Source organism: Rhagoletis zephyria, unplaced genomic scaffold (assembly GCF_001687245.7).
Source record: "Rhagoletis zephyria isolate East Lansing unplaced genomic scaffold, Rhagoletis_zephyria_1.1 Rzeph_scaffold_01375, whole genome shotgun sequence".
Classification (NCBI taxonomy): domain Eukaryota; kingdom Metazoa; phylum Arthropoda; class Insecta; order Diptera; family Tephritidae; genus Rhagoletis; species Rhagoletis zephyria.
Window position 1 is genome coordinate 105,441 of NW_016158459.1, and position 24,432 is coordinate 129,872.

At 40.5% G+C, this 24,432-nt stretch overlaps 1 protein-coding gene across 1 annotated transcript; it reads left to right on the plus strand.

The window, feature by feature from the left end:
- Positions 1-15,973: 15,973 nt before the first annotated feature.
- On the plus strand, positions 15,974-21,445 carry LOC108363784 (uncharacterized). The gene has a single exon (XM_017617259.1). It carries the CDS (start codon positions 15,974-15,976, stop codon positions 21,443-21,445), a length of 5,472 nt encoding a protein of 1,823 aa, XP_017472748.1.
- The last annotated feature ends 2,987 nt before the right edge of the window (positions 21,446-24,432 follow it).

Consider the following 24,432-nt stretch of genomic DNA (forward strand, 5'->3'; position numbering starts at 1 on the left):
ACTGCGAAAAATTACCTGAAAGCGATTCCATTGGCGAGAATGACATTGCGGAAGACATTAATGCATGGACGTAAGGGTTGGAAGAAAAATACCAGCACAAGGCTAAGGAACTTCTTCGAAGATACTTTAACATATTCGACAAGGATGGCGACAAACCAGGCAGGACTAACGTCGTGAAACATCGCATTGATACTGGCGATGCAAGGCCAATCCGTCAAGCTCCTCGGAGTGTTCCACTTGCCAAACGTGAAACTGTTAGCCAAATAATAAAAGAAATTAGCGAGAGTGGTGTGATTGAACCATCAGCGAGTCTATGGAGTTCGCCGGTAGTACTTTTGAAGAAGAAGGATGGTCAAATGCGGTTCTGCCTAGACTACCGGAAACTAAACGATGTGTCGAAAAAGGACAGGATCGATGACACTCTGGACTCGTTGACTGGAACAAAGTGGTTCTCAACACTCGACCTTAAGAGCGGTTATTGGCAAGTAGAGGTAAGTGACGAAGATAAGGAGAAGACAGCTTTCAGCGTTGGAGACGGTCTGTGGCAATTCACGGTGAAGCCCTTTGGATTATGCAACGCTCCTGCCACTTTTGAACGACTTATGGACCATGTGCTCAAAGGACTGCATTGGAAAACATGCTTCGTGTATCTAGACGACATTATCGTATTGGGTAAAAGCTTTGAGGAACACCTGAACAATTTGGAAGAAGTTTTCCAGAGGATAGATAGATAGAATCAGTAAAGGATTGGCCAAGACCTACGAACCTGCACGAACTACGGATTTTTCTTGGGCTATCCACCTACTACCGCCGATTTGTTCCGAATTTCGCCAGCGTTGTTAATAGCCTCCACGAGCTCACTAGGAAAAGTAGAGCCTTCGAGTGGAACAAGGCGCAGGAGGAGGCTTTCCAGACTCTGAAGGAACGACTATTTACTGCACCTATGCTAGCGTATCCCGTCCCAGGTGCAACGTTTATTTTGGATACGGATGCTAGTGGTTATGCCATAGGAGGCGTACTGTCGCAGGTAATTGATGGGCAGGAGAAGGTGGTTGCATACTATAGCCGGTCGATTGGAAAACCAGAAAGGAACTACTGCGGAACTCGGAGAGAACTACTAGCGTTGGTGCAGTACGTCAAACATTTCCACAAGTACCTCTAGGGCAACGTTTCCGAGTACGAACGGACCATGCAGCGCTGAAGTGGCTACTACAGTTTAAGAATCCAGAAGGACAGCTAGCTCGGTGGATTGAGAGACTGCAAAGTTATGACTTCGCTATTGAGCACCGCAAGGGAAGTGTCCACGGTAATGCTGATGCCATGTCCCGCCGACCATGTAGCCTGTAATGTAAACACTGCTCAAAAGCTGAGGGAAAAGAGGACGTTATAGACGTCCGTCTAACGACAATAACACCAGCGGAAGAGTGGAAGGAAGAACAGCTACGAAAGTGTCAGCAGGACTTGAGGTGGACAGAAGGCCAACTAAGGAGCAAATGGCAGCGAAAAGCCCCATCGCAAAGGCGTACTGGGCACAATGGAACAGCTTAAAATTAATATCTGGCTATATGCATAGGGTATGGGAAAGCGAAGATGGCCAGTGCTCCCGAAACCTGATAGTAGTTCCAAGGGTAAGAATTCCGGATGTACTCAAGGAATTCCACAATGGTCCTAGTGGAGGGCACCTGGGAATCACGAAGACCCTGGAGAAGGTTAAGCAGAGGTTCTATTGGGTTGGTTGTCGGCAATCGGTCGCAGAGTGGATTGCTAACTGCGCGGAGTGTATTGCAGCTAAAGGGCCGAAATCCAGAAGTCATGGCGAGATGAAGCAATATAACTCAGGTGCACCTTTCGAGCGGATTGCCATTGTTGTTGCCGGTCCATTTCCTATGAGCGCACAGGGAAACAAATACGTCCTTGTGGTTATGGACTATCTTAGCAAATGGCCGGAGGTATACCCGATTCCAAACCAGGAAGCTAAAACAGTAACGGAGGTATTCACCTACAATTGGGTTGCGAGATACGGTGTACCTATAGAGCTGCACTCTGACCAGGGAAGAAATTTTGAATCATACTAGGTATCCGGAAAACTCGAACAACGGCTCTTCATCCGCAATCAGATGGCATGGTGGAACGGTTCAACTGAACCCTGGAAGAGCATTTGCGGAAGGTCGTGGACAAAACTCAGAAAGATTGGGATGTCCGCTTACCCCTGTTCCTGATGGGATACCAGTCAGCAGTGCAAGAAACCACGGGTAAAACTCCTGCAAGGGTAATCTTCGGCAGTGAGCTCCGTTTGCCTAGTGACCTGAAGTTTGGAGTAACTGGCGATGCAAGGAGAATTGGGAAAGAGACGTCCAACATCCTGGAAGAGGAGTTAAGAGAAATACATGCTCTTGTGAGACAGCGAACTCAAATTATGAGTGACAAGATGAAGGCCAGGTATGATAAGGCAATGAACTCCGAGGGTTTCCAAGAGGGAGACTTAGTGTTGCTGTACAATCCACAGCGGAAGAAAGGTTTGTCCCCAAAACTACAATGCAACTGGGAAGGTCCGTATAAGGTCGCCAAACGGCTGAATGACGTAGTGTATCGAATCCAAACCGTTGGGAGACCAAGAAACAAGATGAAGGTGGTCCACTTGGAAAGGCTTGCAGCGTTTGGAACAGCAAGTGTGTCTGATCGGGACGATCAGACTTGGGTGGAGGGCAGTGTGGCGAATACTGCGGCAACGTGAAGCGAACAACGAGAAATAGGCAGAATGTTCGAGGAATGACGTAGAATTTTCCACAAAGAGACACGTCAAGTTGGATGAACACTGCGAACAGCGAGAGAAAGAGAATGAGCGATAAACTTCAGAGCATTCTAGAGTTGCCATAAGTACGAGCGCAGGTATATAAGGGCGCCGCCACAGCGAAGTGAGTTAGTTATAAGACAGCAAGCTACAAGTAAAGTGAGCAGAGAAGTGAGTTGCGAATAAGCAAGCTATAAGTTTAATTGTGTTAACAAGTTTAGTTAAGCGTTGTTATTGCTTCAACAAGTATTGTAGATTGTTTTTACTGTATTAGCGAGTATTGTAAATTGTTTGTTGTACAATAAAGTTAATTGTACTACAATTTGGTCATCGTGAGCATTTATTTAACAATCCAGCGATACGAGCCCGAGTATATTTGGGAAATCCCTCAAGGCTTCGAGGATAATCGTAACAATATGTTTTCTGCCATATAAAAAAAAAGATATCACTCTTTATTGAATTGTCTTTCAAAAAATAACGTTTTATAAAAAAATTATTTTAAAAATATACTATGTGCATGTGCATGGGCAGAAATTTGTACAAAAAACGGCTCACACACATGTGCATGCGCTTGATAACAAACAGCACACACTTTTCTGTGAGCAGAGTTTGTTTTCCCCTTATGCACACACATGTGTATGAGCAGTGAGTGCAAGTTGAGTGTGTTTCTGGCGTGTGCGTGAGCTCACCCCTGTATATAATTTTCATATATTTGTAAATGAATACTTTTAAGATGCCGTTCCAAATTTCCAGCGTGCTCTTTTAAAATTTTTCCACCGCATTTTCCCATTTTACACACAGCTTTGTCTAAATTCGTCCCAAAGAGATCACGCAATGTATTATTTCTAGGACGCGGCATTTTTTTAACTTATAGCCAGTTTTTCGGAACAAATTTAAATGAAAAATGATTTTTATACCCGAGCGCACTTGTGCACAAGGGTATTATAACTTTGTTCACATAAAGTTGTTTGTAACAGCCAAAACGAATCGAGATAGATATATACCAATGTATACATAAATGATCAGAATGAAAAGAGAAGTCGAATAAGCCATGTATGTCTATCCATACATCCGTCCGTCCGTCCGTGTACACGATAGCTCGAGCTAAAATTGATAATGGTATTGATAATGGGCGAAATCGGACCATAACCACGCCCACTTCTCATCTAACGGTAGTTTTCAGTAATACGAAAACTGCGATATTTTAGTAACTACGGAAGATTATTCACTCAAAATTGATATTTACAATAACCTTTAGACGAAAAATAAGAATATTATTAATCTTTGGAAAATAGGCGTAGCGACGAACGCTTATGAATATATGTGTATATCTTGGTAACCGCTTCACCGATTCCTCCCAAACTTGGCACAGTTGTTAGCCTTGGTACAGCATACCAAACAGCTGAAAATTTTTAAAATCGGGCAGTAACCACGCCCACATCCCATATACGGTAATTTAGAGAAATACCAAATCTTCCATAAATCAGTAAATACAGAAGCTTATTTATTCAAAATTGATGTTTACAATAATTCTTTAGCAAAAAACACGTCTATGATAAAATTTTGGAAAATGGGCATGGCACCGCCTACTTATGAGAGGTAATTTAGAGAAATACCAAATCTTCCATAAATCAGTAAATACAGAAGCTTATTTATTCAAAATTGATGTTTACAATAATTCTTTAGCAAAAAACACGTCTATGATAAAATTTTGGAAAATGGGCATGGCACCGCCTACTTATGAGAGGTAATTTAGAGAAATACCAAATCTTCCATAAATCAGTAAATACAGAAGCTTATTTATTCAAAATTGATGTTTACAATAATTCTTTAGCAAAAAACACGTCTATGATAAAATTTTGGAAAATGGGCATGGCACCGCCTACTTATGAGAGGTAATTTAGAGAAATACCAAATCTTCCATAAATCAGTAAATACAGAAGCTTATTTATTCAAAATTGATGTTTACAATAATTCTTTAGCAAAAAACACGTCTATGATAAAATTTTGGAAAATGGGCATGGCACCGCCTACTTATGACCAGGTATGTATATCTCGGTAACCGTTCGATCAATTTGCACAGACTTGGTGCGATTATTTCGCTTACCACATAAAAGCAACACGTCAAAAATTATTGAAATCGGAGTAAAATTACTTCCACTTTTCATATAACGGTAAATTTCAGAAATTGTTGAAACTTCGACATTTCGAAATTTAAGGACGCTAATTTACTCAAAATTGATACAAAAAACAATCCCTTGAAAATAAGTAACATTATTATAGAATTTCACAAAGTGGGGGTGTTACCGCCCACATCTGACTATATAAGTTTATCTCATTAAGTATAACTGAACATACTATCGAAATTGTTAGAAATAAGGGTAAACCCACTATTCTTACCATGTAACGGCAGTTTTCAGAAAGGTGAAAAACTATATTTAATACTTGCGCCGGGTATTTAATGTTCGGCTCCACCCGAACTTAGACTTTTTTACTTGTTTTTATTTGAATTTAGTTTGAAAATTTACGGAAAGAAAATATAATTGCTTACTTAATTGAAACGTTTACATGTATAACTTACTCGATGGTAGAATTTTCACAAACGAAAAGTAAATGTTTCTCGTTTGATCACAAGTANCACGTCTATGATAAAATTTTGGAAAATGGGCATGGCACCGCCTACTTATGAGAGGTAATTTAGAGAAATACCAAATCTTCCATAAATCAGTAAATACAGAAGCTTATTTATTCAAAATTGATGTTTACAATAATTCTTTAGCAAAAAACACGTCTATGATAAAATTTTGGAAAATGGGCATGGCACCGCCTACTTATGAGAGGTAATTTAGAGAAATACCAAATCTTCCATAAATCAGTAAATACAGAAGCTTATTTATTCAAAATTGATGTTTACAATAATTCTTTAGCAAAAAACACGTCTATGATAAAATTTTGGAAAATGGGCATGGCACCGCCTACTTATGACCAGGTATGTATATCTCGGTAACCGTTCGATCAATTTGCACAGACTTGGTGCGATTATTTCGCTTACCACATAAAAGCAACACGTCAAAAATTATTGAAATCGGAGTAAAATTACTTCCACTTTTCATATAACGGTAAATTTCAGAAATTGTTGAAACTTCGACATTTCGAAATTTAAGGACGCTAATTTACTCAAAATTGATACAAAAAACAATCCCTTGAAAATAAGTAACATTATTATAGAATTTCACAAAGTGGGGGTGTTACCGCCCACATCTGACTATATAAGTTTATCTCATTAAGTATAACTGAACATACTATCGAAATTGTTAGAAATAAGGGTAAACCCACTATTCTTACCATGTAACGGCAGTTTTCAGAAAGGTGAAAAACTATATTTAATACTTGCGCCGGGTATTTAATGTTCGGCTCCACCCGAACTTAGACTTTTTTACTTGTTTTTATTTGAATTTAGTTTGAAAATTTACGGAAAGAAAATATAATTGCTTACTTAATTGAAACGTTTACATGTATAACTTACTCGATGGTAGAATTTTCACAAACGAAAAGTAAATGTTTCTCGTTTGATCACAAGTATATTTATAAAATGATTTTTATATTAACGATCTCAAACCAGTTTACAATGAATTTTAAATGTGATCTGTCGAAATGACACTTTAATATACCTTACATATATTTTTATGTACCTTTGTATGCAATAAAAGTTTAATAAGAACAATTCTGTGTGCATACATTTGAAAAAGACTTTTTGGTAGGAAATGAAGTTTTTTCAGACCAAGAGGGACGTTTTCTCGTGCCGAAGACCTACCAACACTGCTTACAGTGGCTACACACGACGAACATGTGCACGCACATGCGCGGCTTGCGGTGCATGTTCGACGTTTGTAGCGCGGTTTGCGTGCATCGCATTGGAAACAAAAAAAACAACCTCATTTTGTTTTGATGCTTGAAATGTGCACATCGGCGGATAAATGCATCCAAGCCATGTTCGTTCATTGAATTTTTGATTAATGGGGCCAAATCACTATAAGTATGTGTATGTACATACATAAAAGTAAAATATTAATAATTTCAAGTAACACATATTTAAAAAAGCTAACGTGTGCTAAAATTTCCGTGGGTACCTGCCGAGTCCGGTTCTACACCACGGCGCTCAAAAGTGGATCAAATCAATGCGAAAATCAAAATCTTCACCTATGGTCAGAAAACATCATCTTTTTGTTTATAACTTTAACATTTCTAAACCAATTATGAATCTTGATATATCATTGGAAAGCAAATATACGCTTATAACGATGTATGGTTTACCGAACTTAACAAGACGGCGTACTCATATTAAATATTCAAAACAAATACACAGTTCTGCCGTTTTTGGTCCATTTACTCTCAATTGGAAATGTTTTTCGATAGCAAACCATAAATAAGTGCTGACAAATTATAAAACTACATTTAATTGTAATTTGAATGTGATACTCCACTTATATATACGATGAATACCCCTTTTCTGCAATGCTTTCGTATTCGGATCAGGGCTGCCAGACGTTTAGAGTATAAAGTCCGTACACGGACAGAAAGAGCTGGGTGTTGGCGGTCCTATCAATTTGTTTAGCACACTGTGAATTCGTTACACCAAAGGGGGGCTTTTAAATCTTTATTTAATAAATCAATAGTTAAATTTAAAATACATTTTGGAGCATAATATACTTACATTTGGGTTTCCCAACCGCTTTCTTTTAAGCTTCTGCTTCTAATGAAGCCGAAAATCTTTTCTTTTAATTTCAACAAACTGACAGTAGCGAGGGTTGCCAATTGGCACAAAGGAAAACCAAAGGTAAGTTTATACGGTGTTTACACTTTCGATTAATTCTGTGTTGATGGTGGCGGAGTTTCCAACATTCTCCTCCCGGTATCTCCCATGAACTGGGAATACCTAAGCTTCTTGAAAGCCGCCACGTCGTACATCTAGCACAGCTATCTTCGTTGCGGGTCGGTGGTACTGACCCTGCGCAGTTCGGACGACAGCACTCCTGACCTGACCATCTCGTGCTTGCACAGTTGAAACCACGATTCCTTTCGGCCAAGAATATCGTGGTAATTTTGAATCGACAAACACGACCACATCGCCGATTTCGATCGGTTTGGCCTTTTCGTACCAATTAGTTCTTCTAGTGAGGATAGGAAGCACTTCTGCAACCCATCGTTTCCAAAACCGTTCAGCGAGATATTGCGAGTGCCTCCATGATGCGCGCACGTATTGATCGGTGGGATTGAATTCCCCGACCGGCTTAAGTCCGGAAGACGAACCCAACAGAAAATGATTCGGTGTTAAGACCTCTTGCTCCGCGGTATCTAATGACAGATAAGTGAGTGGCCGACTATTCACAATCTGTTCTACCTCAATGAACACATTAGACAGCTTTTCATCGGTTAGTCGTGTTTCGCGTGTCACTACGTGGTACAAGACGGGTTTTATTGAGCGAACGAGGCGTTCCCACGCTCATCCCATATGCGGAGAAGCTGGAGGGATAAAGGACCATCCAGTATCACAGCTGGTTAACTCGGCTTCCAAGCCAGGGAAGCTTACTTGCGACAGCGCAGTACGGAGCTCTTTTTCCGTGGCTTTCAGGTTAGTGCCATTGTCGCTGAAAAATGTTCGGGGTGCCCCTCTTCGGGCCATGAAGTTGCGCACTACGATGCAGCAGGAGCTGGTCGTCAGGCTATAAGCCATCTCAATGTGCACTGCTCGACATGTAAGACACGTAAACAGCACACCATAGCGCTTTTCAGCTCTTCTGCCGACAGTCACCAGGAATGGCCCAAAAAAGTCCACTCCAACATACGTGAAGGGTCTCGTATACACAGACAATCGCGCTACAGGTAAATCAGCCATCTCAGGTGGTTGAGGACATGTATTCTAATTCTTGCAAAATTGACAGCTTAGCCGCACGGATCGAAGTATTGTTCGTAGTCCGGGTATATAAAACTTCTGAAAAATCTCATTAATTACTGTTTCATGATTTACATGTTTCCATTTTCTGTGGTACAAATCAACTACAAGCTTGGTTAAGTGACTTGTTTTAGGCAGTATAATTGGGTTTTTGTAGCATCATCTATACAAGCCGCTCTTTCTAAGCGGCTGCGCATACGTAAGGTAATGTTTTCATCTAGAAACGGTGAGAGTTTTCGCAGAGAGCTTTTCTTTGGCATAGGCCCCAATGAATTTGTATTTAGTAGTTGGATTTCATTTGGAAATGCTTGGGCTTGGGCAAGGCGATATAAATAGTTCTGGCTCCAGGCAAGCTCTTCGACGGTCAGGCTTTCTTTGACTGGTACTCCTTGTAGCTTGGTCACAAAACGTGTAACATACGCCATGCTTCGTAAAATTCTCTCCCATTTCGAAAATCGTGTTATTTCTATAGAAGGGGCTTTTTCCTTTACGCTAACTGCCACTAATTGAGGTCTCGATTCTTCCACAGTTACGTGCTGCAGTTCTTCTTCTGGGCTTGCAGGAACACTCGGCCAATTAATCTTTGGTTGACGTAGGTACGGGGGACCTGTAACCCATCGACTGCTCGAGGAAAATTCGGGGGCACCATTACACTTTGTCTCTAAGTCTGCTACATTTAACCTCGCCGGAACATATCTCCACTGCGCAATCTCCGTACTTTCTTGTATCTCTCCTACGCGAAACATAACGAACTGTTTATACTTTCTGAGATCTGAATGCAGCCAACAGAGTACGGTTTTCGAATCTGTCCAGTAATAGACGCGATCAATTTTTAGTTCAAGGGCATTTCCTACCGCATTACCGAGGCGCGCTCCCATTACAGCGGCAAGCAGCTCTATACGCGGAATCGATAAAGGTCGTAGAGGGGCGACTTTCGATTTTGAACACACTAGGGAAACTTCCACCCGATCTTCTTCCTCGAGCCCAGATAGGCCACTGCCGCGTACGCATATTCACCGACATCTACAAAGACGTGTAGCTCGATTGTTACTCTTTCAGTGCTTGTTGTGCAAAAATAGCATCTGGGTATTCTGATATCCTGTACCCTCGGGAGAAAAGACAACCATTGCTTCCACTCGTCGTGAAATTCTGATGGAAGGGTGTCATCCCATCCTATACCACTTCGCCATACCTTCTGTAGCAATATTTTTATGTTAATTAGATAAAACGTTAGTAGTCCCAATGGGTCGAAAATCGACATCAGCAATCGAAGCAGCTCTCTCTTTGTTGGCATTTGGGCACCTCTAAGTACTTGATCATTCGCATTCGTAAATTTTAAATTGTAAGTAAAGGTATCTTCAGGTGTATACCACCACATGCCCAACACTTTGTAGGCATCTATGACCTGGTCCACTCGCTTTGCAGAGTTACAAAAATTATCTTCCGCGCCGGCATTTCCTAGAGCTTCAACTACCTCCTTTGAGTTCGATAGCCAACCCCTAATATGAAAGTTCGCCTTCTTGTGAATTTTTTGCACAGTCCTAGCTAAATCAATAGCTTCTTGAACAGAGTTCGCGCCATCCAGCATGTCGTCTACATAATGCCTCTCCAGGATACATTTTGTCGCTCTTGGATGCGAGCTTGCAAACTGCAGCGCATTCTGATTTTTTACATATTGGGCTAACGACGGTGAGCAGCTTGCCCCAAAGCTCATTACCCTAAGTGAGTATACATCAGGGGTGCGACTATCATCGCAGCCTCCCCACAAGAATCGCTGGGCATGCTGGTCCTCTTCTTCCACGAAAACCCGATGAAACATATCGCTGATATCGCCGCATATACCATATTTCCATATACGGAAGTTCAATAGTATATCAAACAGAGAGATCAACAAATCCGGACCCTATCCAGGCATGAATTCAACGAAACGCCTTCATCCCAAACGAGCCTTATCTTCTGCGGTTTGTTCGGATTGCGCACTACAAACATTGGCAGGTACCATTTCCTCGGATGATGTTCCTTAATTTCGCTAGCACTTAGTTTCCCCTCATCACATTCACAAATATGAAATTGTAGATTGGTATCGCTTTGACGCTCTTCACGATTAACCACGCCATACACCGTCCAGCCGATGCGCGTTTTGGTAGCTGCAGGCTCACATGCCTTGCCTTCTCGAAATTTCGACGGAATCGCTAAGTGCTTATTGCTCAATCCAATAATGACCTGTGGTATAACACCGCAGTACGATTCCACGGGTATTCAACGTAAGCGTATCGTACCATCGGTCCATCTGAGGCATAAATCTTTCTTTTTTCCTTTTATCTGCAATTGCTGCAACACACTCTTCTCTATTAGCGTGGGACCAGACCAGTCATCAAGAAAGTATTAGGGGTGTCTTGGTGATGCGTTACCACCATGGCTGTTGTAGCGTTGTTGTTTCCAGGTGCTGCCTCGGGTTTATGAAGCATCGGGTTGTGCCTTCGGTCGCAATTATTCACACCACACACTCTGTTCTCTCGACAGGATTTTATGTCATGCTTTTTCAGGCATGCCTTACACAGCTTCAAATCGTGCACTGCTTTCCATTTTTGGTCGTAACCCAGCTTTTTGAATTTATCACACTTCATTATGAGATGTGCCTCCTCACAAAAATAACAGGCCAACTTTCGCTTAACAGACCCAGTGGACCCAGTCCTAGTCTCTAGTTCCTCGTTATGGAAGCTCACTCGGTGTACCCTACGATTTTCTGTTTCTTAATTAGCTAGTTTAGTAACCGATGCAACGTTGCTAGCCGCGTCTGCTAAATCAAAAAGCCATTCGCTAAAGACTTTCACGGTAGTTATCGCATATGACCGGGAGAACAATGCCCATTGAAGACGCATCTGCGCCGGCAGCTTCTCGATAAGCTCCTGTATTAGTAGCGGATTGTTCATGTGCGACTCAAGCCCTGATACCTCCATAGTCGCAGTTAAATTTTTTACCTCGAGCGCAAAGGTTACCAAAGTATCGAACTTATTAACATTGATAGGTGGAGAAGCACGTAGCTTAACTAGCAAATTATTTATTATCTGCTCTGATCTGCCGAACACCATTCATAAAGTAGAAATTATCTCCGGCACAAGACCCGGAATCATCAGCTTACTGCTCACATATTCAAGCGCTTTTCCCTTTAAAGCACGCTGAAACCTAAGCAGATTCTCGTTGTTAAATCCACACCGTCGCGTTGAGTTTTCAAAGCTGCTAAGAAATAAAGGCCATTCTTCTGGCTTGCCACCAAAGATAGGCAGATCCTTTAGCACCACGTGTCGCGCGGTTATTTGCTCCGGTCTCAAACCGGCAACACTCACCGCCGCTGTTGTGCGAGCCTGCATCCGCGCCCTTTCTTCCTGACCTATAACCAGACTACCTTGCCCTTCCTCAGCCCTACCTACATCGCCCTGGACCTTGCCGCTTACCCATTCCACAGCTCTACTTTCCTTTAATGCTTCTTCACCAACTTCGTCGTCCGACTCCACCGCACTCTCATATCTGCGCATAATTTCAAACTTCTGGTCTAAATACGCTAATTCAGCCTTTTTCTTTTCTTCAAGGCGCATCAGTTCTATTTTCATGAACCATTTCGATTTCCCCGAACTACGACTACTTGCTACATCAATTTCATTACGTACCTCTTTCGCATAATTCTGCATGCCAATTTCCTGATAAGCTGTTGTTTTTGCGGCTTGTACAGTCTTTGTTGTACTTGTTGATGCATTGAGACATTTACTACAGCTCCAAGCCTTTTTAACTATGTCCTCCGACACACCTGCGCACGTAAAATGTGTCCATCCATCACACACGTCGCACTGCACCATCGGTCCACTATCCGGCTTTTCACACATGTTGCAACTCGCCGTCGCGCTCGTGTGCTTTAACACATTCTTTTTGGTTCGTCCCATTTTTCAAAAGTAATTGTTCTTATTTGCAACTCACGCCAAATTTGTATCACATTTTTTCCACGTTCACTGTAACGGCTGCGAAATTTACATTTGTTGCTGCTGCAGAACACACACTCGATGTTTCCAAGAAATGCGGCAAATATTTAAAAGAAATGTTGGCGGTCCAACCAATTTGTTTAGCACGGTGTGAGTTCGTTACAGCAAAGGGGGGCTTTTAAATCTTTATTTAATAAATCAATAGTTAAATTTAAAATACATTTTGGAGCATAATATACTTACATTTGGGTTTCCCAACCGCTTTCTTTTAAGCTTCTGCTTCTAATGAAGCCGAAAATCGTTTCTTTTAATTTCAACAAACTGACAGTAGCGAGGGTTGCCAATAGGCACAAAGGAAAACCAAAGGTAAGTTTATACGGTGTTTACACTTTCGATTAATTCTGTGTTGATGGTGGCGGAGTTTCCAACAGTGGATGAAAAATGCGTACAAAATCCGTACCCTCAAATTTGTTTGGCGACCAAAAAACAAAAAATCATTTGTACTTAGGTGAACACAGGAATCGGACTTTTAATAACATCAAATAAAGCAGCGCATATTGCCACTAGTCCTATTTATTGATTGCTTTACAGACAACTTTATTATTTTTCTGACTAGAACTTTTTAGCAAGCCGTGTGTTCTTAGCTTACGTACATGCAAAAAAACTATTCAGGTAGGTTTTCGACCCTACCGAGTAGCAGTATAATGTTTGAAGCGATGGTTAAAGTGAAAAATAAAGAAAATTTGGGGTATTTTTAATTCTACGCAACAAAACTTCACAACAATCGAAGTCTACCAATAGATTGTTATACATAATTTTAAATGCCATGTTTCATTTTTTAAATCGGGTGAAAAATAATCAATTTTTTAATAGATAAGTCCCAGGTATGAAAACGAAGCATTTTTTAATAAAAACAAGTAATTTTTAAGCAAAAAACAAAACCGACTTCAATTCTCGTATAAAAAATATATATATATTTCATGATCCAATGATCGGATCTAACCAGATTAGTATGGGACCACCTTTGAGACACTACCTCTCCGATGCAAAAAGAATTATCGAAATCGGTTGACGCGGTCCAAAGTTATGCGGTAACATACATAAAAAAAAAATATAAAAAAATAAATATTCCGAAGAACTGATCACCCCCTTTTTTTGGAAGTCGGTTAAAAATGGAAGCTTCAGGAACTATAAGAAACCTATGAGATATGTGTAAAGGAAGATTTTTACAATATGTAAAAGACACTCCGAAACCCGAACAAAAATCCCTACATCTTCACGGAAAGCTAAAAATTCGTACGTTGAATCCGTACAACCATTTTCACCCCTTCAAATCCGTACCGTACGGAAAAATCCGTACATCTCGCAGGGCTGATTCGGATTTTGATACGAAAAGTAGAAATTGTATGCTGCAATCCGAATCGTATTTTCGAAATTCGTAAGAATGGCATGTCTAAAAACGAACGAGTAAGAAATTTACAGTTTTTTTGCGAAATTTTGTACGAAAACAAATCCGAAGCGAGATAAAAATGTAAATCGATGTATTTTTGCATGAAATATTAGTGGTGTTCTTATAGATTTACAGATAAATTTGCCTTTCGCATATACATATACTTTTATCCACTGCTTTATATGAACGAGCAAAAAAGAATGTTTGTTGCCCCTTATCGAGAACTTGGGTCCGGTTTAGTTATTTGCACAAGGTTTTTATGTTGTTGTGTCTAAACGCATGACCGGAATCTAAAAACTTTATCATACACGTGTAGTCAAAGAATTAAAATTTAAATTAGAACAAAGTTTTCAAATTTCTAAGCACTAGTTTATTAATAAATTCGGTTTGCACTATGCGCTTTTGTAAATTTCAATGTGGGTTCTGCGCAAAAATACTGTGGATGGCGTAGCCGGACTTATATGCACAACAAATGTTGTATACCTTTGCGGAATTGCGGAAGCCCCTCTTCTCCGGCAACACAAAAATGAGAATTCTGCTTAGCAAGGGTTATAATCCCTAAGTGCCGCCGAAAGCAGAAGCAAACGCTCCAGGTGGTGGACCTAACAAAGTGAATTTTTCAATGCACAATTCAACCAAGCTGACATATGTAGATGCGTCCGTGGTTACTATGCCCGCCAGGGGCTGCATTCTGTAACTGTGAGAAAATGTAGCGTACACCGAGTGCAAACTCACAACCAAAAACTCACCGAATAAAATGCTGTGAGTTTTTCGGACGAGAAGAGTACACTATTTGACGGTTAAAACTCATTCTCGCATATGCTGAATAGCAAAATGGGAAAGTGTGTACACTTGTGAGACATAAATTTAACAAGTTCGATATTTGAAAACTTTTGTTTGATCTCCGCTGCCATGTTCTTTGTTAATTGTTGTCCACTCAGTGTGGCAGGAGAGAGGCTATCAATTCCCTGGAAAAAATAAAAATAAAATACATTTTAGTAAAAAATCACAGTTTTATAGTAGTATTCTAAAAGTTCTAGATTAGTGTTTTTCATAATTTGTTAGCATAATGATAGCATTGCCATTTACATATGTATATAATTATGTTTGGTATTGTAAATGTATCAAACGATATGCAAAATATGCAACAATAAAGAAGCATTACTCTCTAAATTTGTTTAATACTCACTTTTTTTAGTCCTTTAACTAATGGGGTGCATTTACTTAACGTTACGTGCTTATCTGCACTGACTTCGTGAGCTACTATCCAAAGAGGATGCAAAATATCTCTGACTTCAATAAGTGCATCAAGTTCGTCACCAGATAAAATGTCTGGTGGATCGGGAACTCTTGTCTCCTTGAAGCTTAAGGAGTGCCCGGTGTTGCCGCTGGGTATACTCGTTTACACCGCCGCTGGGTATACTTATCACTTTGCCTACCACCTTAGCATACCTATATATACATGAGTGTATACGTGTAGTTAAATCATCTTCACTCATACGTACTACAACATTAATAAGCCATATATGTATGTACATACATTTTGTAAATAGTTAAATAGCCACCGTTATATTTTGTATTCATTTCATAAGTGTATAAATAACACCGCCAGAGTAAAATTCTGGGTCTTTCTTGTATTTGACACGCGTATTAACCATACAAAATATTTTTAAAGCGCTGCGCAAGTAGCACATGAATTAGTGCAAATAAAGTTAAAAGCAAAGCTAAAAAATTTGTATTTGGTCATTTATTTGAGAGACAACAAATCTTTAAAAATATTTTCTTTAAAATAAAAGTTAATAAACATGTCTAACGAGTACAATTGCAATAATTGTTGTGAAAAAGATACCGACCGCATGGTACAGTGCGACTCCTGTGACAGGTGGTTCCACTACGATTGTGTCGGGGTGAATAGTAACGTGGCCAACATAAGTTGGAATTGTAAATCTTGCGAATCCGCGCAGACAAATCACGTTGAAAAGAGCACTATCGCTCCCCCGACATCTAATGGTGAAATATCTACGGTAACGACCGGGCAACCACAAGCAGCATCGTCGCCAAATACGGACGTACAGAATAATAATTCTGCAGCATTCGGTACACATGGTCAACAACCAATAGGTTCAATTACAACAGCAAGCAATATCATCGTATCAACGGCAACGATAATGACTCCTGCCGTTATCACCTCCAATGCGCATCGCGCGAACCCACCAATGATATATTCAACCGCAATGTTCCCACCTGCCAAGCAACTCCCGGGTCTAGGACAGCAAGCTATGCAACAACCTCTACTTCCACCGATAACTGGCGCTCAATGTGGGGCGCGACTTGATGCAACTCAAGGTTACGACAGCGTAGCCCAACAGCACGTACTACAATTGGAACTCTTGGAAGAAGAGCGAAAAATAGAGCAAAGGTATCTACAAAAAAAGTACGAAATACTAAGCGCAGGCGGTTCGTCTATCGGAATCAACCGCACAACTACAGCTCCGACTTCTTCGCAGCTTGCCGCTAGACAAGTAATTCCAAAGGATTTGCCTACCTTCAGCGGAAATCCGGATGACTGGCCGCTGTTCATAAGTAACTACGAAAACAGCACGCAAGTAGCGGGGTACACCGACGCCGAAAACCTAATGCGGCTGCAGAAGTGTCTCAAGGGAAAGGCCTATGAGACGGTACGCTGCAAATTATTGCTCCCCTCTATGGTCCCGGAAATAATTCAGACACTTAAGATGTGTTTTGGACGTCCAGAGCATATACTAGAATCGTTGGTGGAGAAAGCCAGGGCGATTCCACCGCTGAAGGAAAAACTGGAAAGTCTTATCGACTTCGCGTTGTGCGTGCAAAACATCTGCTCTACGATGGAAGCCTGCCATATGGAGGCGCATCTGAATAATCCAATGTTGGTGAAGGAATTCGTTGACAAGCTTCCAAGCCAACACAAGTTAAATTGGGCAATGTTACAGCGAGACGAGCGAGTACCAATTATTAAAGCGTTTAGTGATTGGATTTTCCAAATAGCCGAAGCAGCAAGTAAGGTGATCACACCACGTGTATCCAAAAAGAGTGGCGTAATTAACGCACACACGCAAGCAACTGGTGTCGAAAATCATAACAAAGTTGGGTGTGTTTTATGCGGGTGCACCGATCATAAAATACAGACGTGTGTAGAATTTAGTAAACTCACCTTGGAGCGCAAGTGGGATGTAGTAAAATCCAATAAATTGTGCAGACAATGCCTTAACATGCACCGCCGAAAGTGTTATGCGAACAGGGAGTGTGGAGTCGATGGTTGCCAATCAAAGCACCACAAGCTTCTTCATAAAAACACGCCGAAGAGCGTATCTACGTATGCTGAGCAAAAGCAAAATACCACACCACCTCTAATAAATAATCAACTGGTAAACACTCATGTAGGTAATGATGAAGATGCACCATGTTTTCGTATAATACCCGTTCGCATACACTCAAAGGGTAAATCCATAAAAACCTTCGCCTTTTTAGACGAGGGATCATCCGTGACATTGATGGAAAAACACATTTATGATTCCTTGGGCTTGGACGGCGAGCTAGAATCACTGTGCCTTCGCTGGACCGGCGAAAACACACGGATCGAAAGCGACTCAATGCGAACGTCGATACAGATTTCAAACGCATACGATAATGCAAAATACGAAATAAATGAAGTGCACACCGTTTCGCGACTGGGCTTGCCTAGCCAGTCTCTTAATATGGAGAAAATTACGAAGAAATACCCTTATCTACGCGGGCTTCCGATCGAGTCATATGAAAATGCCGAGCCGGGTATTCTAATAGGAGCCAATTGTTGGAAACTTGCGGTGCCTATCAAAACTCGTGAGGGACACTGGCTTGAGCCGATCGCCACTAAGTGTCGCTTAGGTTGGACCTTGCAGGGAGGTACTACTAACCACTTTGACTCACAACTATTGAATATTCACATATGTGACTGCGAAAAGAAATACGAAATCCTACACGAAGAGATCAAGGAGTACTTCAGCCTAGAGATGCCGCAAAAAAGAGAGCTCATGTCCCCACAAGACTGTAGAGCGTTGCAAATTCTAAATTCAACGTGTGAAAAAAGAGAGGGCCGCTATGAAGTGGGGTTGTTGTGGAAGCATGACGACGCAAAGTTACCAGCTAGTTACGACAACGCCCTTAAACGCTTCAGATGTATGCAGAAAAAGTTAGCTAAGGACTCCAATTTGCAACGTGACATGCAGAAGCAAATAGACAACTTAATTAGCAAAGGTTACGCAAGAAGGTTAACTGCAGACGAAGTAAATAGATCATACGACCACGAGTGGTACCTGCCGATATTTATCACACTAAACCCCAACAAACCCGGCAAGTTGCGCCTTGTGTGGGACGCTGCGGCCAAATCTGATGGAGCCGCTCTTAACGATTTCCTTCTGTGCGGGCCAGATCTACTCAATTCGCTAGTCTTCGTATTACTGGCTTTTAGAACTGGGCAGTTTGCTATTTGTGGAGACATTGCCGAAATGTTCCACCAGATTCGCGTAAGAGAAATGGACATGCACGCTCAGAGGTTCTTGTGGCACGAGAACTGTGAGGAGTTACATAACCCTCACATCTACGTTATGCAAGCGCTTACCTTCGGCATCAGCTGCGCACCATGCATTGCTCACTTTGTTCGAGATGTAAATGCAGAGCAATACAAGCAAACATCACCGCGAGCGGTAGAAGCAATACAAAAGCATCATTACGTCGATGACTTCATCGACAGCGTCGATACCGAAGAAGAAGCACTGGAACTGGCTCTGCAAGTGAAAGCAATTCACGATCAAGCTGGATTCAACATTCGTAACTGGGCATCTAACTCATCAGCTGTTCTGAGGCAACTTCCAGGGGAGTCCGTCGAAGATCAAACTCCTAAGGACTTAAGCAATGCAGAAAAAATATTAGGTTTGTTTTGGGATCCAACTAACGATGTTTTTAAGTTTATTTGCAGGTTCTCCAAAATGAGACGAGACATCTTGCAATGTAGCTTGGTCCCAACCAAAAGGGAAGTACTCCAGGTGTTGATGTCCATCTTCGACCCTCTCGGGTTTGTGGCACATTACACCATAGGTCTTAAAATACTACTGCAGGATGTATGGCGATCGGCCATTAACTGGGATGACCCACTCCCAGGTCCGCTTTACAACAAGTGGTGCCAGTGGAAGACGTTGTTGCCAGCAATAACCTCTATTACGATTCCGCGATGTTATTCACAACTTCTAAAAGACTCCGAATGCAACCAAATCCACACCTTCGTAGATGCCGGCGAGTATGCTTACGCGGCAATTTGCTATTTGCGAGTGAAAAACAAAAACGAAGTCAACACTATCATCGTGGCCGCTAAGTCAAAAGTAGCACCGCTAAAGCCCGTATCTATCCCGAGGCTCGAACTACAAGCTGCAGTGACTGGCGTAAGATTGGCGAACAATGTGATGAAGGCACTACAAGTTCCGATTCATGCTCGATTCTGGTGGTCAGACTCAAAGACCGTGCTCAAATGGCTCCGCATGGATCCGAGAAATTTCAAACAGTATGTAATGCATCGCGTGGGCGAGGTATTCGAGGCGACCAACGCCACTGACTGGAATTGGGTTCCCTCAAAACTTAACCCTGCTGACTTGGCAACGAAATTCAGCCGGCAACAAAGTTCCGATATCTGGCTGCACGGGCCGAAATTCTTATCTTTCAATCAAACCGATTGGCCGAAATGCGACGACCTCGGACCAGTGGAGCATACTGAACTCCGACATTTTACCTTTCATATAACCAAAGGCGAAACCACACAACCTTTAATCGATGCTGATAGGTTCTCAAGCTGGCGTCGATTATACTTGACGATGGCGATGGTAATATTGTTCGTAGAAAAACTAAAATCCAAGATAAAGAAGGAGCAAATACCTACCGGCGTATGTGACAAGATTATCCACAGAGCTAAGAGCGCGCTCATAAAAGAGGCACAGCAGAGTGAATATCGGCAAGAAGTTATCAACCTCAAATGCGGTAAGAGTATTGAAAGCGATAGCAAACTAATCTCTTTAAATGTCTATTTAAGCGACGAAGGTATACTCAGATCACGGGGAAGAGCCGAAAGCTTAAGAACTGGCGACTCTATAATCTTACCGACAAACAACTCAATCACAGCTTTAATAGTTCGACATTACCACGAACGAAATCATCATCAATTTCATGAAGCAGCCTTGAACTCGATTCGCGAACAATATTATATTCCACGCCTACGAGTACTTTACCGCAAAATACGAAGGTCATGTCAACGCTGCAAGAACGATGGCGCTAAGCCAAATACTCAGCAAATGGCTCCGCTACCAGCTGCACGTTTGGCAAGCTTTGAGCGTCCCTTCACCTATGTCGGAATAGATTTTTTCGGTCCGATACATGTCTCGATTGGAAGGCGCAGAGAGAAAAGGTGGGGAGTAATCTTTACTTGTTTGAGCGTCCGTGCAGTTCATCTGGAGGTCGCACATAGTCTAGACGTCAGTTCTTGTATAATGTGCATTCTGAACTTTGTGGCACGGCGAGGCAAACCACGCGAGATTTATACAGACAACGGCACAAACTTTAAAGCTGCGGAAAAGGCCTTGCGCACAAATGCTAATGGTATCGAAAAGCTAAACATAAATTGTGAAGACGTCGTTTGGCGATTCAACCCACCAGGGGCGCCACATATGGGCGGGGCCTGGGAGAGATTAATCCGCTCCGTTAAATCCGTCCTGAATGCTATTTGCCCTTCGTACAAATTTACAGACGAAACGCTCAAAAGTGCCTTATGTGAAGTAGAGCTTACAATCAATTCTCGACCACTCACATTTGTATCTCTCGACAGCGCAGACGACGATGCGCTCACACCAAACCACCTGCTCCTCGGATCTACCGACGGACACAAATCAGTCTTCAACGAGGCATCAAACCTACGACAGCAGTGGCACAAGACACAAGACTTCGCTAACAAGTTCTGGCAACGTTGGCTGCAGGAATATACTCCAATCATTCAACGTAGAGCCAAATGGTTCAGCAAGCGGGCATCAGTCGCAATCGGAGACGTCGTTGTTGTTGTTGATGAGACTCTGCCGCGAAATTATTGGCCGAAGGGTATCATCGTTGATGTCGTAAAAGCAAAAGATGAACAGGTGCGACGGGTAACTATAAAAACGCAAAAGGGTCTAATGCAAAGGCCCGCAACCAAGGTGGCAGTGTTGGATGTCACCGGCAATACTTAAGCAATACTCATCACGATTCCTTTGCTAGGGGGGGAATGTTGCCGCTGGGTATACTCGTTTACACCGCCGCTGGGTATACTTATCACTTTGCCTACCACCTTAGCATACCTATATATACATGAGTGTATACGTGTAGTTAAATCATCTTCACTCATACGTACTACAACATTAATAAGCCATATATGTATGTACATACATTTTGTAAATAGTTAAATAGCCACCGTTATATTTTGTATTCATTTCATAAGTGTATAAATAACACCGCCAGAGTAAAATTCTGGGTCTTTCTTGTATTTGACACGCGTATTAACCATACAAAATATTTTTAAAGCGCTGCGCAAGTAGCACATGAATTAGTGCAAATAAAGTTAAAAGCAAAGCTGAAAAATTTGTATTTGGTCATTTATTTGAGAGACAACACCCGGCTTACGTAATCGGCAAGATTTATGCATTTCATAGCATGAATTCCATCTGTTTTTTACTTCTTGAATTAGTTTTAAAGCTGGTTTGGAACCTGACTGTTGTTGTAAATTCTCTAACTCTCGTGAAGCAACTTCACTACATCAGAAAAATTTTACAATTTTTTTGCTTTTGTTAAAAGATCTCTGATAGTGGCTTGTTGGCAATTGTTATCAGACAAATCATCAAGGTCGCTATCATATTTGTCGGTTAATTTAGAAATTTCAGAAATATCTGCCTCACTTGCGCGCTTGTTTAAGTTCACTTCAATTAAATTCTGACCAATATTGTTTATGATGTGACCACAACATGAAATATGCTTAGTTTCCCCAAATTCTTCTTTGATTGCGCCTTTTATATTTGCTCCGCCGTCCGAAAGTATCGCACAAATTTTTTCATCATTAATCTCCCATTCATTGCATATTTCACGAAGCTTTAATCTAAGGATAGCAATCGTTTTTCTGTCTGTTAAGTGATACGCTCCCAATTCGTATGAGTTCATTTCACACTCTATATATGATATATAAGTAAATTATATGACCAGCAAACTCACAAGTTATGTAACAGTACATTATTTAAAAGGTAAATTTTGATAACTATGCGCATATACGCTTTCACCCGGAGGCTCGCAGGCAGGGTTGCCAGGGTAAATTATTACCAAAATTGGTAGAAAAAATTTGGGTTGGTAAAAAGGTAAAATTTTTCTCATTTTGGTAGATTTTTGTTAAAGTATTTTACTTGAACTTTAAAACTTTCCGTTCTCGTTTTATTTTTCGTATTTATCTTTTTATTTAAAATTTCTTTCTAAAAGTATAGTCTACTTAATTGCATTATTTTTCGAACGCTTTCGATAAAAGGCGAACATATCGTGTTCTATTCAAAACTCATTTTGCTGGAATCCTGACGAGCTTTTGATTGCCTAAATATTTTAAATGATTCTTCAAATAAAAATAAAAAATGAACAGGCACGTAATTACTAGATTGCCGATTTTCATGCAAAATACGCAGCCTAGAAATATGTACCACATAGCTATAAGCAAAGTGTATAAACTCGTATATATTTTGTTTATAGTTAAGTGGTACGTGTTTTGAGGCTCCGTTTTCTGCATAAAAATCTGCAGTCTAGTAATTACACACTATGATTGTTCGCAAAAAAAATTTAAAAAAAAATCAACGCCGGTTTTATAAATGGCAGTTGTTACATTAAAAAAGACACAAAAGTCCGGTGCAAAAAAAAATTGAAATCAGCGGGAATTTTTAGGTGCACATTTTTTGACTAAAAACTGTAAACCCAAAAATGTTTTAAAAATTCAGAGAAAAAGTTCGAAATTTTGGCGCTAATTTGTTAAATCCTTCTAAATGTGGTATATGCATAGCTTTAATCCTTGATTTTTATGATTTTCTTTAAAGCGCAAACAATATTCTTTTATAAAAATAAAATTAAAAAATTTTTAGCTGAAAAACATTGTGAATATTATAAAAAATCGCCAAGCGATTCTTTGAGTCACTGTATTTGTCTATAATAACTCCAGTTGTAGTTTTTTCAAATGATGAAGTGTCGTTGTTGCCTTTAGTTTCATCATTTTTGCTTTTAGTTGAAGGAAACCGCGACGATGTCATTAATATGACCTCAAATACAATATCATTGGTTAAATAAAAATTACGTACTAAATTTTTATTGAAATAACTAAAAAATCAAATCAATATTTTTTTTTTTTAAATAACTAAAAAAGTTTTTGGTACATATTTTCCTGATTTGGTAGATTTTTATGAAATAGATGGTAAGTATTTATTTTCGTCAGTGGCAGCCCTGCTCGCAGGCTCATACACTCATATATCTACGCTCATCATCATCACATCATAAGCACATGAGCGTAGATATATGAGTGTTATTAAACGTTAAATTTACCTTTTAAATAATGTACTGTTAATCCAAGATAACTACGCATAGTATGTTGATGCGTCCAAATATCAGTGGTTAGACAAACCGAAATTGCTTTTCTTAAATCGATTTTCACTTTTGTTTTCAGTTCTTCATACATCGATTTCATACGGTTCACCAATGCCGATCCTCTTGGCGGCTTATAAAGAGGTTGTTGTTTTTACCTCCCTTTTATTAGCTCGGGATGTAACCAGTGTTGCTGCGCCGTCTCAAGAAAATGTATCCCTGACCAAGCCAAAAATGTATCCAAATGTATCCAATTTTTTATTTTACATATACATCTCATAATTTGTAAGAAAACCAAACATTTTCATGAAAAAGACATAATTTAACCCATCCTAAGGACTTGGAATACATGTGCATAAAATCAAACATTTGTAATTTCAATTTATAAAGTACATTATTTGTGCATAAGTATTTTGCAAAGTAAATATAATAAATAGCAAGTACACTCTAAAAAGAGCATGTAAAACTACTACTGAAAAGTATCTATTTTTCAACAAGAATCTGTATAAATATACGTATAGGATGTTCAGTATTTGATTTTGAACTTGAGATCTTTAAAATATACACATAAATACACATA

Coding starts and splice junctions, on each gene's coding strand:
- LOC108363784 (XM_017617259.1), top strand. CDS start 15,974: ATGTCTAACGAGTACAATTGCAATAATTGTTGTGAAAAAGATACCGAC.